Source organism: Glycine max, chromosome 5 (assembly GCF_000004515.6).
Source record: "Glycine max cultivar Williams 82 chromosome 5, Glycine_max_v4.0, whole genome shotgun sequence".
In the NCBI taxonomy this organism is placed as follows: Eukaryota; Viridiplantae; Streptophyta; class Magnoliopsida; order Fabales; family Fabaceae; genus Glycine; species Glycine max.
In genome coordinates this window covers 34,298,259-34,314,857 of record NC_038241.2, presented here as the reverse complement: position 1 = coordinate 34,314,857, position 16,599 = coordinate 34,298,259, and the positions used below count along the sequence as shown (strand labels likewise).

General features: G+C 33.1%; 3 protein-coding genes across 4 annotated transcripts; 1 reads left to right on the top strand and 2 right to left on the bottom strand.

Moving 5' to 3' along the window:
- Positions 1 to 6,884: 6,884 nt before the first annotated feature.
- On the top strand, positions 6,885 to 9,695 carry LOC100803665 (uncharacterized). Of its 2 annotated transcripts, XM_014775673.3 has the most exons (3): positions 6,924 to 7,589; positions 8,972 to 9,030; positions 9,262 to 9,352. In XM_014775673.3, the coding sequence occupies exons 1-2, from the start codon at positions 7,256 to 7,258 to the stop codon at positions 8,974 to 8,976; spliced, it is 339 nt and encodes a 112-aa protein (XP_014631159.1). In that variant the 5' UTR covers positions 6,924 to 7,255; the 3' UTR covers positions 8,977 to 9,030; positions 9,262 to 9,352. The 2 variants fall into 2 exon arrangements, with proteins under 2 accessions (XP_003524903.1, XP_014631159.1); XM_003524855.5 differs by lacking the exon at positions 8,972 to 9,030 and having other exon boundaries at positions 6,885 to 7,589; positions 9,262 to 9,695.
- A 1,268-nt stretch (positions 9,696 to 10,963) lies between these two features.
- Positions 10,964 to 11,455, bottom strand: LOC102662841 (uncharacterized). The gene has a single exon (XM_006580063.4). The coding sequence runs from the start codon at positions 11,316 to 11,318 to the stop codon at positions 11,106 to 11,108; it is 213 nt and encodes a 70-aa protein (XP_006580126.1). The 5' UTR covers positions 11,319 to 11,455; the 3' UTR covers positions 10,964 to 11,105.
- Positions 11,456 to 13,913: 2,458 nt separating this feature from the next.
- LOC102662714 (uncharacterized) lies at positions 13,914 to 14,625 on the bottom strand. The gene has a single exon (XM_006580062.4). The coding sequence runs from the start codon at positions 14,355 to 14,357 to the stop codon at positions 14,148 to 14,150; it is 210 nt and encodes a 69-aa protein (XP_006580125.1). The 5' UTR covers positions 14,358 to 14,625; the 3' UTR covers positions 13,914 to 14,147.
- Positions 14,626 to 16,599: the final 1,974 nt, after the last annotated feature.

Here is a 16,599-nt window from a genome sequence, read left to right as displayed (position 1 = left end):
AGGAATAATAACAAATATTAAAAATTGGACAGCACTTTGAGCTACTACCACGGCCATTTTCTATTTAGGACACATGAATGGGCAGTGGAGTGGAGTTTCTCACCTAATAAATTTTGTGCGTACCAGCGAACCAGTTCCCCGCATGCTCCAATTATGTAGCTGTAATAATTAATCATGTGCAACTGAATTATGAAACTCGTATATTAAAATCAAAGTAGCATATGGATCGGGGTCTCATCTGCCCAGAATTAGATAGGCATCATGGTATTTTAAGAATAATTTTTATCAATTATTTCGTTCAATATAATTCTCTTTATATGCAAACTTTTAATGGTTTGATTATTAATATTTTAATATTATCTCAAATAACATGCATACTAAAATTTAGCAAATTAAGTGCTATTTTTAGTTAAATAATTTTACTAATTTTTTATTTAAATAATTTAATCCCACTCCCATAAGTATATTTCCTTCACACTTAATTATAAACAACCGAAAACTACCCTTCAATTAATTGAGCTTTTATTTTTAATAATTTCTTTTTATTCTTAATATCAAATTTAGGATGCTTTTAAGAAAAAATATGATTAATAAAATTAAATAATATTAACTCATTTTTATAATTTTTCAAAAATTAACTTTCTTAGTACAAAAATTAGTTAATTTTGTTTAGTTGCCTCTTGAGAAATTAATATCTCACCAGAAGTGTTAAGAATATTCTCTAATAGAACCTTTTTATTATTCTGTTGATTAAAATTTATTAAAAAAATATAATATTACAAAAAAATTATTAAATATGAAATTATTTTTATAATTTTTAATAAATTTAGCTAACAAAGTATAGACATAAAAATATGTATGAGAATATATTAGTATTAGTAACATTTATCGTATTATTGTCTGATAGGAAATATGCCAATAATTAAGCCGAAAAAAATATATATTAAATAATGTCCAAAACCAAACAAAAAAGTTAATATTAAAAAATAAGGGCCATGAGGTCCCACACAATTTATTACTTCCCAGCTTGTGTGCCCTGCCTCCAAGGCGTGATAAGCATGGGGGCAGTTGGGGTTTGATGTAAGTATATATGAAAACTATCAATGGTAGAGCATTTATTCATTAAAAAAGTTTCCGTTTAAATAAAGTAAGTATTTGTAAGATTTATTATAGTTTATAAAAACAAATTGAAAGTTTTAAAATTATTTTATAATTAAGTCAAGAAAATTATTTGTAATATTTTTATAATTAAGATTAAATTAATAATTTGTTTTATTTAAGTTATGTATTTTATTTGTATTTAATGTTCCTTTTATTAGTTTTTCATTATTAATATTAAAAGTATAATAATATTCATATTTTATTACTTCCAAATAATATATACTAAAGAATATATTTAAATTAATCAAAATATATGTGTGACATGCAAAGATAAGAGTGCTTGAATTTTTCTCACATAAATATATAAAAATATATATGTGTGGACAAGCTTACTGATTATGCTTATACAGAGAGGGTAGACTTAGTGATTCTTAAGCATTATCCTTCGTTTTTTAAGGACTTGTTGTTGAATGATGCTAGAGAAATTTGTTTTCCTTGTGCGGGTGTTTTGTAGTTTTTTTTTTGGGTATTTTTTCCTGTATATATTAAAAAAATTAAGGATGTTGCTAGGTGCACCCAGCAATTTTGTTGGTGCACCCAGCACTTAAATGTAAAAAAACTTTATTATTCCTGGCATTTTTTTAAAAGGTTTTGGTGCACCCAGCTTGTTTTTCTCTTCGACTTTTGGCATTCTTCTTCCTTTCTTCCTCACGCAGCTCCCGCTTCGTCTTCTTCTTTCTTTCTTTTTTGTCATGACAAGCTTCTTCACCCAGTGCATTCCTGCGCCGTCGTGGTGTGTTGGTCCACTTCTTGTTGAGGTCACGTCCCTTGCTGTGTTCGTGTTCTTCTTCTTCAGCTTGCGGCATTGTCGAGGTAAGTCACTCTCCTGTGTTTGTGTTTCCATTGATGTTGTATGTGTGTGGTTGATCCGCATATGCATAACGTGAATGTAGATGGTCCGCATTAGTGTGAGATGATCCACATAGGTTGAAGCTTAATGCGGATCAAGATGATCCGCAAGCAGAATGCGAATGAAGTTCTACCGCATGCTTCACGCGGATCAAGTTGATCCGTAGGATTAATGCGGATCAACTTGATCCGCGTGAAGCGTTGAGAATATTTTTTAATTTTAAAAATTGTCAATTAGGTTATATTTTATGAAAAATGATTTTTATTAAGGTTTATGCTTATTTTTTAGGCATTTAGGCTTATGTGAAACACACATTAAGCTTGGTTTGTAATAGTAAAGCTTGTAATACTACAATACTCCTTATTGTTGTTTTTGTTGGTACTTCACATCCAGCATTCACTGTATAGAACAACTTGTAACTTCCAAATTCATGTATTTAAGCATAGCTCCCATGCCATTCTAAGTTAGATAGCCAACAAACAAAGTTGAATGAGCTTTTACTCAATTAAGTCCCTTTATGGTTGCAAATTAATAGAACAGTCCTCTTTATGACCACTATCAAACTCATTAATTAGTGTAATCAAGATACTTGTATTAAGAAGAATGGTTTTATTGATGACCATTCCTCTTTACTGATTAGGCTAAAAACAAACATTAAGCATAAAAGAAGAACAATAAGAATCTTTAATTGGAATAGAAACAAGGTAGAAATCACACGAAAGGGACCAATTACATTAAATCCCAACAAAAGAGAACAATTAACTACTAACCATGAAAGAATAAGCATTTGATGGAGAAATAATCATTCCAAAGTCCAAACCCAAACACAACACCAAATTTCTCGAAACCAAACCAAATCAAATTTCGAAAACCATCACAATGCAACAATTCTTGCTTAGGCTATCTTTCTTGATTTGTTTCATTAGGCATGTACTAGTTCTACTAGTACTTTTACCATCACAATGCAACAATTCTTGCTTAGGCTTGTACTAGTTCTACTAGTAATTTTACCTAATTAATTTCCAATAGGATAATGATAGTGTAACTAACATTAAGCCAAACATGATGTTACCCAATTATGATCAATTAGGTAATCAAAGCTTGTCAAATTATGTGTGAAACAACACTTTCTTCATGTTGTTATTTCCTTATTGCTTTCTACTTCTAGTTCCACAATCAGTATCATCATTGTCAGGTTTTCCCATATTCACCTTCAAATTGGTGTTTGTCAACCTCAATCACTTGACTATGGAACAAGCACCATTGGAAGGCCACCACTTATTATTAATTGTTATTCTTGTTTCCACATGCACCACCACTTTCTCGCTTCTTCTTATCTGATAGTAAAATGGGAAGTTTTTGGTCTTAATCATGCTTTCTGTTATGCTATAATAATCACCACATGTAGATATTAATGTAAGGTTTTCTTCTCCTCCCAAATAAAGAAAGGAAACACACACACATTCAACTCATATTTAGTTAATTAAGTTCCTTTATGGTTCCTTTATGGTTATTTGGCCAAAGTGATTTTATTGTTAATTAACAAGTATAATCCCTAGTTAACAAGCATAATGCGTAGTTAATGCTTATTAACACACCTTTTAGACACATTCAAAATCATAACCTACAAGTATAACACCCATCATTTGTTTAGAAAATGAGAAAAAGGAAATTGCTTTGGCAAATTTGCTTGCGTCTAATAGCACAACATTTGCAGATCATGGTTAAGACTAGAGGATTAGGCAGTGCGTTAGGTAGGGTTGGTGTCAGAGGTATAGGGAGAGGAGGGGATGGTGATGATACTGACGGTGCTCCCCAGCGCCAATGGCCGACTGCATCGGCACGCAGGCGACGGGTACCAGTCATTCTTGACGATTATGTGCCTGTGGTACCTACGGACTCGCCTACGGTACCAGAGGCAAAGGCTGTTGTAACTGGGGATGAGCCCATGGTAGATGCTGCCGCACAAGACACCGGTGTAGAGACTGACGCACAGAATATCGGTGCAGAGACTAACGGGGACGAGCCTGTGGGATTTCTTGGTGGACCCAGGGACCCATCAGTGCTTACAGAGTATGCTGACCATGTTGCGGGCAGCGTATGGTCTGGACAGGTATTTATAAGATTAAAGTTAGTTAACTTTTATTTTTATTTTTGAGTTTTTGGTTACTGATTGACGTTATTTGAACAAAATATGTGTTCCTTTGTACTTCAATTCAGGAACATCTTGAGTTGAAGTTATGCTCCCATGGGAGGAAGGTGCATAACTTGGGTAGACCTGTTCCTGCAATTGAAGACATGATTGTTGGGACAGGATTAAGTCCTTTGATCACGTGTTCAATAAACACCGGTGATCGGGGACTTATATCCTTCTTTGTGGAGAGGTGGCACCGGGAGACTTCTAGTTTCCATCTTCCTATGGAGGAGATGTCGATCACACTGGACAATGCCGCGTCTCTTTTCCATTTGTCTATCGTTAGCGCATTCCATGACTTCCAGCCTCTGCGCACCGACGAGGCGGTGATGCTATTGGTTAAGTTACTGATGGTCTCAGCAGAGGTAGTCATGGCCGAGACAGGCCAATGTGGTGGACCATATGTACGCCTGTACTGGACAGCTGCCACTCGCGCTTATCTTCTACATCTTTTGGGTTACACTTTTTTTGCTAATAAGAGTGTAACCCATGTTCATGTCTCACACTTACTGGCCCTGCGTGACCTTACTCTTGCTGGGCGGTATGCATGGGGAGCTGCTGGCCTCGTCCATATGTATGATTAGCTTAATGATGTCAGTCTCAGCACCAGCCGACAGCTTGCTGGTTACATCACCTTGTTACAGGTAATTAACATGTATTTCATAATTTATTTACAACAATGTTTTAATGAGTGTATATTTAATTAACATGTATGATTTTCGTGTAAACCCTGTAGTGTTGGATATACAAGCACTTTCCGTCAGTTGCGGAGTGCAATACTGATCTGGACTACGACGAGGTATCATCACGTGTGTGTCGGTGGATTGCGACGAAGAAGACTGTGAAGAAGGTATCTACAGCGACGTACAGGCAGCACCTGGATCGTTTAAGGATCCCAAATGTCTGTTGGATGCCATATGCAGAGCACTGACCTGTGCAAGACTTTCATCTGATTTCGCGCTTCTCGGGACAGCTCCGTCGGGGGGTTGTTGTTGTCAGATACAGACCGGAGAGGGTTATGCTCCAGTTCGACTACGTCCAGTGCATTCCTACACATCCTGTCCATTCATGGGTGTCATATGATGACGTGGACGATACTTGGACGCACTACTCAGACCATCTGGCAGCAGTAGGTGATCTATGTGTTGTGCCAGGTCAGTGTGCGCTTGATTACATGGACTGGTTCTTCGTCATATCGCATTTATTCATGACTGCGCCACAGACGGATCCTTCTCGAGATGCATATGTGACGCAACCCAGTCATATCCCTCATGAGGCAACATCGGCATCGACACATGCAGATCCTGATGCGGACGAGCCCAGACATGCAGTGGTAAGTGTTACTATTTGGTTAGATGTATGTCATTTACTTCAATTATTTTAAAATTAATTTGTATAATTCGTTTGTTTTCTATTTAACAGAAGGCTTGCCATGCGATTGCGGAGGCGTTGGAGCAACATCTAAATGCGCCAGGCACATCCACACATGAAGAGGTCATCCAAAAATGCCTTAGGATTGTCAGGGGTGTCACAGAAGACCGCAATGTGTATGTGAGGTCTCGACATAGGCGCCGCCCGGATCAACAATAGTTTATTCACACTTTAGATATCATTAGTTTTTGACTATGTATTTGACTTAACATTTTGTATATTTTAAGTTATTTTGATTAATAATATTAGTTTATAATATTAGTGTTATTTTGTCAATTATGTTTAAATTACTTGATCCGAAATTTATACCAAATTCATTCGAAATTCATCGACATATTATGAATGGAAGTAAGTAAATTAGAAATGTTAAACTAATATTACAAATGCCATTTAAAATTAAGTTTCAATAAAGTTAAACTTTTTTAAAAAAATTCAGTCTCTTGCGGATCAAGTTGATCCGTGGAAAACTTGCGGATCAAGTTGATCCGTGGAAAACTCACAGATCAACTTGATCTGTGTTTGGTCCGCCTGTGTTACACGGATTAACTTAATCCGCAGGAGTCTTTCGCAGATCAAGTTGATCCGCATGAGTCTTTCGCAGATCAAGTTGATCCACGAGTTTTCCACGGATCAACTTGATCCGCACAACGAAATATTGGAGGAACATTTTTGGCATTTTTAAGTGATGTTGGGTGCACCTAACAACACCCAAAAATTAAAGATATAAGTGCTTAAATTTTACTCACATGAATATATGGGTTGCAAAACAAATTTGACCTATCGGACCAATTAGTTAACCTACTTTCTTATAAGGATTGAGACAGAGATGTCAATTCATTAGCCTGTTTTTACCCGCCAAAAAAATTGGCTTTTAACTATGCACGAACTAGTTCATTGGGCCAATAATTTTTTAATAGGAAAACAAAAAATAAATGTATAATTTTCTGTTTGTACTTAATTTTACTATCGAAAAAATAGTATTATATTTAGGAATCAATACTGATTTATGAATCATTTTTATTTATAATTATTCTTCAGTTCTCATTTTTTTTCCTTTTTGGCAGACTAAACTGGTTAACTAACCCTTAACAAAGCTTGTTATTGAGCCCATGAATAAAAAATGAAGCAACCTGTCCTGATTTGTGGGAACTAATAATAGGATGGGCCAAAACGGGTAAAACTGACCCATTCAATCATCCTTAAAAATATAAATCCAATTATGTATGGTTTTTAAAAATAAAATATAATTACAATAGTAGCCCTCTATTATCTTCCTAATTGGTCGTGCGACGTGTGAAATGATTCAACCACATCACATCTCCATCCCTCAAAACCAAAATCCTAACGTCACGCAACACTTTTTCTTCAACTTTTCTATTCTGCTTCTGCGTCTTTAATCTAAGCAAAACGACAACGTGTCATTACTTGCAACGCGAATCCCCAAATGCAAACATAATTCATTTACATCTTTCTTTCTTCTTTCTGCAAATACTTCCATTTCCTGATTTCCTCAAAACAACAACACGTTTAATTTTCATCTCCTTCCTTTTCTATCCTATTCCTCTCCCTATTATTATTATTGTTACATCTTTTTCTTCTTCCTCTGATACAAAGACACCATGAGAGGACAGGAAGATCAGCAATCTAGGGTTTTCTGTGAGCTCTCGGCTCTGGTCTTCAACCTTCTCCGGTCACCGTCGATCGTGCCGGAGCCTCCGGCGAGGCGTTCGCCGGCGGGGGCGCAGATTACTCCGGCGGGGTTCGCGTCGCTACTGCTAGGGATTTCGGTGGCGCTGATGCTGTGTGGATCGGTGACTTTCTTCATCGGGTTCATGCTGATGCCGTGGGTTCTCGGATTGGTTATGGTGTTTTACGTCGCTGGCGTCGTTTCCTCTCTCTCCGTTCTCGGGCGTTCTATTCTCTGTTACGCTACGCCACGTAAGGATCTCCCTGGTAAGAAACACAAAAATTAAAACTTTGAGATATTGCTTAATTATTTGTTGCAGAAATTTAGGTTTTTTTTTAATCTACCATTGTTAGAATCTGAAGAAAATTGAAGATAGATATTGTCCAGATTTGATGGTGTGTGTATTGTGGATAAGTTACGTCTTTTTGGCTATCATTGTGTTTATCTATCTGATCTCTTGTTTGTGTTGTGGGACCCAAAAGGAAGTTTGTCTGTTGTTTATTGTCTTTTTCCTTTTCTACCCCTCCAATTTTCAGAGCTTTCCACTTTTAACAAATATTTGGAGGAAGGGAGATTTTTGAGAAATATTTGGATAGCCTCATTAATTCATCTTAGAGATGTTGAAAATTTGTTGCTTTTTGCTCTATTTTTTTTTTACTATAGTTGGTAATGAAATTTGAACCTAACACCTAGTATAGACTCAGGTCCGTTGCTAGGGTAACTATGTTGGTTGTCTATTAGGTTTAGTGTTTGGAAGACTTTCGTGTTAGATTAACTTGTTTTGAAGAAATAATTGTTATATTTTAATCTTGGTGAAAGTTTTTAAAAGAAAAACAGTTATCTTGCTGAAAATTTGAAACAAACATGACCTATATGCACGTAAAAAGTGCATTAAAAACTCTTCACGAGCTTATCAATTAATAAACCTCTTTTGCCCATCACATCTCTTCACAAGCTTATCATATATATGTCTGTTTGGTTTCCTGTATATGCACCTGCTACATGCATTTAGATTTGCTGAAATTTTGAGATAATTAGTTTAAAAGCTAGTAAGGAATTTTTGTTGCATAGATATATGCACCTTCAAGCCATAAGATATTTAAACTTTACTTATTAAGCCACATCTATCGGGGAATTGGCAAAACCCACATCACAGGTAGAGATAGGCTGCAATTCAGTATGATGTAGGTGCTGAATTTGCTATTACCCTCACAGCCACAGGAACAGGATGTAGCAGACTAGTTGTTTGAAAAATAAAGTTCTTTTTGGTTAAGTTTTGCTCAGTCATTATTGATTGTTGTAATTTTCTTTTGAAACAGATTTTCATATTATTAAGAATTTCATACTTCATTATAAAGTTTTGGTCAAAATTCTATTGGGAGCTACTAGTATAGTGAAAATTTTGAGAATAAGATAGATTAAGACTATCTTAGTGTATGGCCTTTGATGAATCCAAAAAATAAAATGTAAAAATTCTTTTTCAATCAAAGGTGGGATCTGCAAGATCGGTTTTGTTTTAAAAGTATAAAATACAAAAATTGCACCTGCTGCCCGCTGGTTTTGTATATTCTTGTTGAGAAATGATTGAAGCCGGGTATATTAATGTTGCTTGAGGCTGGCTAAGCTGGCAAATTCTACCTTTTTTTAGGCTAAATTGGCAAATTCTACCGTTGCTTGGCTTTGATACATAATCCATATAAACTACAGGTAATAGCTTCCAATTCGAAAAGCAAATTACATTTTAGTCTTTGTAGAAATATTATATTTGCGTGGTGTACAATATCTTGTAAACTACTAAATTTTGATATTAGCCAGTTTGGAGTTCCCATTTCTGCTGTTTATTTTGACTTAACCGCAAAGCTTATGTCTTTGATTATATCATTCTTTTTGGTTGGATCACGAGCCTAAGAACTTCATTACAATTTCTTGCTGTTTCAGAGTGGAAACTTATATAAAAAGATAAATAATCGAATTGACCAGTACTATACTGGTTTTGTGCCTGCCTGCTCATGCTGCCCATAGAACAATGAAGATTACTGAACTTCTCTCACTAGAAGCAGGAGTCATGGATATCAGGCTTTTGTGGATATGGCTTCTCTTTTTATTTACAAATAGCCAGCACCAAGAATTGAGGACTTGTTCCCAGCTACTGTCTTTTGATGTCAATTACTGTATTTGTCTTTACTATAACTTTTGTAAAATTTGAATTTTAGGCTTCTGATTTTCTTTATTTTTTTTCCATTTCCAAACATGGTATATGATTATATGTACTATAAAATGAAAGGGAAAGTATGATCGGATGACTCACGAGACCATATATATATATATATATATATAAACTGAGGACAGAGTTATGCCTCGCTTGAGTTGAACTCGGGCTAAACTAGTTTTTGCTTGTTTTAAAATTTCATTCCATGTTATTTATTTGGTTGCCAATAAATCAAGTGGAAGCTTACTTAGGGTGAATATAAGTTTTGGAAAGAAATAAGTAAATGGGGAAAATCTGCAGTTTTTATTAATAGAATTGCTTCAAATAAAATATTTTCAAGTTGGGAAAAAGTTCAAATTCAGTACTTGAATGCATGGTCCCTGTTGCCAGATACTGTGAATCTTAAATATGACCTTACACTCTGAATGAGGAAAGAAGGAATAGAAAGAAGAATAATCAAAGATAGAATGGAAAGAAATTTACACTGTTTAGATAGAGAATGAACAGAAAATAAGAGGGAAAATATTTTCTTTGTTTGATCGAATTGAAAAGCAAAATTGGAGGAAAAAAAATGAATAATTATATATAGTTTTACACATGATGGCACGAAGAGAAATGAGGTAAAAGTTCACTGTGTTTTACAGATAAAATTGTATTTTTGGCGTTGTCCTTGCGTAGTAGCATAGAAAGTTATGTAAGAAGACCCACACGGTTTTAATCAGTCACTACCTTTTTTTGTGTCCATCAAACAACAGAAAATGATATCGTCTCACCATAATCGTTCCTTCAATACCCTTTCTTCCCAAAATTTGCCTAAACAAGCATAGCTAGGGACTAGTTGATTCCCCCCTCCTCCACCTGACTCCATTCTTTTACTCAAGGGTATCGTTGGAGATTATCTTTTTCGGTGTGTGATATAAAAGATAATTAAAATAATTTTCCCTCTCAACAATTTTTTTTTCACACACGTTATTAAAATTCAAACTCTAATCAACATGTTAACCGTTTAATACTTCGTTTATAGGAATCTGTTAGCATCAAAACTTTAGCATTCCTTTACAAGTAAAACTCTAAATACCTAACTTTCATAATCCAATTCGAGACAGCAAAAAGAAAACAAATACAAGACGCAACTAAGGAATTGATCCTAACTCTAATCCAATATTGTACCTAACTCTTTAATTTTTTTCATACCGCGACATCTTACATTACATCCTACCCCTTCTACACATAAAAATACGACCATATGCGTGCAGAGACAAAGGATAAAAGTGTGTTCCTAGCACTAGCTCCGTCACGATATAATTATATGTTGTTTGGGGTGTAAAAAAGTATTTTCCAATTCATATATTCTTCTACATAAATCAGCAAAGTGAAGTACATCACACAGATCAATATTCCATGGGAAAGAGAAATGAAAGAAGAAATTAATTAAGTCATCAATCCTTGATCACATCTTAAAAGTTACATTACAACAAAATAATTTAAACCAGAATAAAAAAGAACAAAAAGAAAAACACCAACCATAGAGAATAAAACAACATATAGTGGTACATTGCTAGGGGATGATTGATTATCCAGAGTAAATATGCACACCAATGGCAAGTAGAAAGATGGTGATGAGTCCAAAGAAGATGATGGTGTGGACTAAGATAGATAAGCCACTAGTTTGCATGTTCCCAAATGCCACCACCTTGCCCTTAGCTGGAAGCTGAAACAGCAACCCTGGGCTTAAAAGCACAAACAACACTACTGATATCACCACTGGACCCCAATCTGCTGCCATCACACCCTGCACAAATTACTACTTGTTTTACAACAAATATAGTAACTAGTTTTAGATAGTGATCACTACTTCACAGATCTCCCAGTTTTCAATGAATTAAATGCTGTGTGATGATCATCTGTAAGCTAAGCTTATTAAATAGGAAATTGAAGAATGATTCTGATCTGGGTCTGAGGCAATTGCATGACTGAGCAAAGTGGAGCAAGGAAGCAAGGTATAATTGACAACCAAAAAATTAGGATCAACTATGCCTTGTAGGTTGATGCAATCTAGAGCATAACTTGTCAGCACATCTTGAATCTCGCATTACTTTTCGTTAAGAAGTTTTCTAGAGGGATTCTTTATACAACTATGATATTCTACTATCCAATACTTTCGATTATTTTTTTTTTTTGCATCACGTCATTCTTTTAATCTCTTTTTTACTTTTCAATCGCTTGTTGCATTTCTCGTATTAATAGAGTTTATAGCCGCAAAAAGATGTGGACAATTTTTTTCCTTGTTAATATGTTGATCAAATTTGTTGTTTGCTTTTTTATCAGATTTTATTATAGTGAAAAGTTATCAATTAAAAAGAAAGTAGTATATATTGTTATTTGGAAGATTATCTTTTTTAAAAAATTGTTAAAAATGAGAGAGAAAAGAGATAATAAATTTGATTTTTTGGTTTAGGATTACAAATATATTCTCGTAAAGGCAAATTCTACTCAACATCCATAAGGTAGGAATAGTTCTCGCGATGAATTTTTTTATATATACATAGGAAAAAAAGTAGCAGATGCTTTAATTAGTTAATTTTCGCTTATAAAACTATGTAAAGGATAGAGGACAACTCATCAAATAAATCCTCTTATCAACTCTGATGTTAAAAGTTTAGCCTTTTTCGTTGAAGTAAAGTTCCCTACTAAGTTTTTCCTAAAAAAAAAAAAGTTATCATACTCATGTATTAAGAAGTAATTATATATATAATTTCTCAAAAATTTAATCAAACTAATTAATACATGTTTAATTAGTTGATCGAAGTGTAGTTTTCTACTACCGAACCCAACTTGACCATAGTCATCCCTACGCTACATAGTTCCGATGCAAAAAGCAATACTCAAACAAGAGAAAACGAACAAAGTAAAAGACCTCTTAGTTCTTGTTTCAACTGTCATTCGTTTGTATGAGATTCTTCAATGGGAAATATTAACAAAATATTTTTTATTTGTTTTAATACCACAGTATATTTTAATTAAAAAGTATTCTTTTATTAAGTAAAATGTCATTGTGAATCCAGCTAATATATATAATAAAAAAAAGTCTTTGAAATATATAACAAAATATATTAAAAAGCATGTCCAATAATGTATTACCAACGTTTTCCTCGTAGATTTAAGATTAAATAATTAAATTTGGCCTAGAAGTGTGATGCGGTGATAGATTAGCCTCTAAAAGATGAAATATATAAAATTTAGTTGTTGAATGTAAAAAAGTACAACAAATTAATTCTGTTGTTAAATTTTTTAGACTATTTTGTAATTAAGTTATAATATTCAATGATTAATTTGATAATAAATTTTATTTTTTAAGGATCAATTTGACATTAAGTTATAAAGTTTAAAAATTAATTTATCATTAAATTATATGTAAGACTAATTTTTCATATTTTATGTACATTCAGATATTAAATTTAATTTTTTTATCTTTTATAAATTAATTTGTCAGTGTTTTATGCTCTCATGGATGAATATGAATAAACATTCAATTTGTTATCAAATATTTAGATACAGAGTAAAAAAAAGAAAAAAAATGAATATAATAAAGTTTATGATGTGATAAGGAGAGGAAGATAGAAAAATTAAATGAAAGGTCATCTTTGTATAATTAATCAGGAAAATATCACTCCAAAATGCTTTTTACTTGGGAGGAAGGGAGGAGAGTCTGATAAAAGTTTTTCTAAGTAGTATTCGTAACCTCCGCTGGTTCGTTGGGCTCCAGTGCCATAAATTAAGCTTCAAACTTCGACTGTGTTATGAATGTTGTTCATGATTAATAGAGCTGGTAAATTGGGCTGTTTGTCTTATCTGAACCTTCTTAACCAGAGTGTCAAATTTAACAGATTCAGGGGGTTTTAAATTAATGGCTGAACCTAGCTATATATCGGATTAGAGAGCTAAATTGACTTCAATTATAAATAAATAAAATTATATATATATTTTAAGAAGAGAATTTGCTAATTTACACATCTCTATCTATTTTAAGAAATATATATAAATTCATATACCTAATTTAATTGCACTAGGATCCTACTTGGACGAAGCGGAAGATATTGTCCATAAATAGAATTAGATCTTGTCTCAAAAATATTCAGGACAAATAAACCAACTCTCATACAAGCTCCAGATGGTTCATTCATTTGAAAATTTATGCAAGATGGTTAATATTTAGGATTTACAGATTATTAAAGATAGCCAGTATAATGCGCATTTCACATTTATTCAAGGGGAGAATAAAAAACAAAAATAAAATAAACTCTGTGACGAGTGGTTGGTTATTCTTTTCCCGCGTTACACCAAATCAAATCAAGCCTGGAGTTGAATTGAACAAATGCCGTAAATTAATCCGAAATTAACATATTCTACGTCAACTGAAACGCATACATACATGATGATATCTAAAATGCAATTGAGTATAAAATCAAGTACTAGCATTCATTCAGGCACAACAACTGACCAAACTAGGTGTCAAAAACAAGAAAAAAAATGATGAAAGCCACGTTGTTATTTCAGCACGCAATAAGAACAGAACAGAAACATGACTGAATTGAATAATCCCAAGAAAAATGAACTATCCGAGGTAGAAGTGGATCCTAACAGCCAGCAAGAAGACACATATGAGAGCAAAGTAGAGGAGGGAGTGAATGAGTATGGCAGCACCACTTGTTTGAAAGTTCCCAAACTCCACCACCCTTGACCTCCCTGGTACCTGAAACAGCAACCCTGGTGTTAAGAGCACGAACAGCACCAACGACACAAACACTGGACCCCAATCCGACATGTTTTCCAACTAGTACTACTCTACTTTTAAGGCTATATACCTTGTGTTTGTGTTGTGTTACTCACAGAATGCTAACTAAGCTTGTGTCTTGTGTTGTGGGGGATTCATGGATGGAGATTGCATATAAATGCAATCAATGTTGGAAGTGATTGTGAGGGGGACAAAGATGGTGTGAGAGGAGTTTTTGGGGTTTAAGTTACTGTGGATTCACTGCTACGTGCATGTGATTGTATATGCTTTGATATTGAACTTGGATTTGGATTAAGGATAACTTGCTTCCCATGCTAATTGCAATTGGGTGCTTCATCCGAAGCAAGGAATTAGAGGCTACTATTATATATGGTTTTGGGATTTGAATACTCTGTTCGCACGTGTCCTACAAAATCAGGGCTAATTGGTTTCATAGTTATACTTGCGGGGATCCCTAATCTAAGACTTGAAAAACCATTAAATAAATTTAGTGATTGGATGGTATTTGATCATTTATGTGAACTTGTGTCTCTTTTATAATTTCAGCCAAGTAACGCTGCGAATTAGTTAATTGAATGCAAGAGGATTCTGTAGTGTGCTAGTAATATTTAGTTTGTTTTTTTACATACAATTATTTACATTTATTGTGAAACTATTTTATGTTATTGTGGATTTTAAGTTAATTATAAAGTAAGGTAAAAAAAAAGTTATAAAGTAAAACTTACAATGAATGATAATTTAATTTATCGTTAATGTTAATGTTTGAAGTACGTTTGTTGCTATAGTTATAATAATGAAATTTTTCATATTATATAAGTAATTAAAATTTAAAGAATGTTATGCATTTTAAAAAAAAATACAATTTGGTTCAAAGTTAAGGGGTGAAAAAGTTTCAAAAATAGACAAAATTTGTCACAATTAAAAGGAGGGTAAATCTTCAGAAAAAGATTTTTTTAAAAAAATGCTATACATGGAAAAGGAAAAAATTAAAAATGAACTCATCCCAAATAGAGGAAACTAAAACTTAAAAGCCTCCTCGAAAATACTGCTACAAAAAGAAGAGGATTTTCAACCTCCACAAACAAAGAAGGTTTAAACCTTCACAACACAATCATCACAAATAGAAGAGTTTTAAAACAGGTCAGGAATTCTAAAATTGTCACAAATTGACTTCTGGCTAATGTAATTACAGCAATTGTCAAAATTCTCACATAAAAGGGTGAGCGTAAAACGGGTTAAGAGATGTTTATTTTTGTTCTAATCCAATTTAAAATTTGTTCGGATCATTTACTTAAACTCAAATCTAACTGGATCAAAAGTCAAAACTTGATAAATTAAAGAGAAGATCAGCTTGACCTGACTTATTATCACAATATATGAATCTTAACAATTTGTACAGTTGAATCTCAGAATGAAAAATTCATAATATATTAATCTTAATATTTTGTATAGCTGAATCTAAGAATGAAAAAATGAAGAAAAAAAAACCCTTAAATTAAGATATATTTTACAATATATATTTTAAAATAAATAATATTATAAATATAACATCATGTTAAACAAAATGTTATCCATTGAATAAAAAATATTAATAATATATATTTGTTATAAAAACAAGACATTAAGATCAGGTTAAGACGGCCTGAACCTTAATCCGAACTTTTTAAAATTTAAACCAGTACAAATCAACCTTAGATTAAGCCGAGTTAGAGGACAATTGGGACTTTGCACACCCCGAATCCCATATCAATTTGAGGACGTAAAACTGCCCCAAAATAATAAATTTCTTATAGTTATATTTTGTGCTTTTAAGTAAACAATAATATTGCTAATTTACTATCTGTATCCTACCATTTACATTATGCTTGTGGGAAGAAAACTCGACTTTGATCTCGACCCGATTACCCAGTTAAAGCTAGAGCAGTTACTCATGGAAAACTTCTTTGATAATATATTTTTTTTTTCCATGAGATAAAAAAAAATATATTATTAAACATAAAATTAATTTAGTTAGTTATTAGAAGTTATTTAAATAAGTTAGTTGATTACTCAAGTTATAGTTACTAAAAATTATTTTAAGTAAGTTAATGTTGATTACTCAAATTAATTATTTTCTATCTTTGTATAAATACATCAATTTTGTAATAATTTAATTGAATGAATGAATCCTAAAACTACTTTTCATCTATCTTGTATTTCTTTCATTCCTAATATATATATATATATGTTAGAAGGTAAAATTATAGTTAAAATTAATTTAAGTAAACATTTT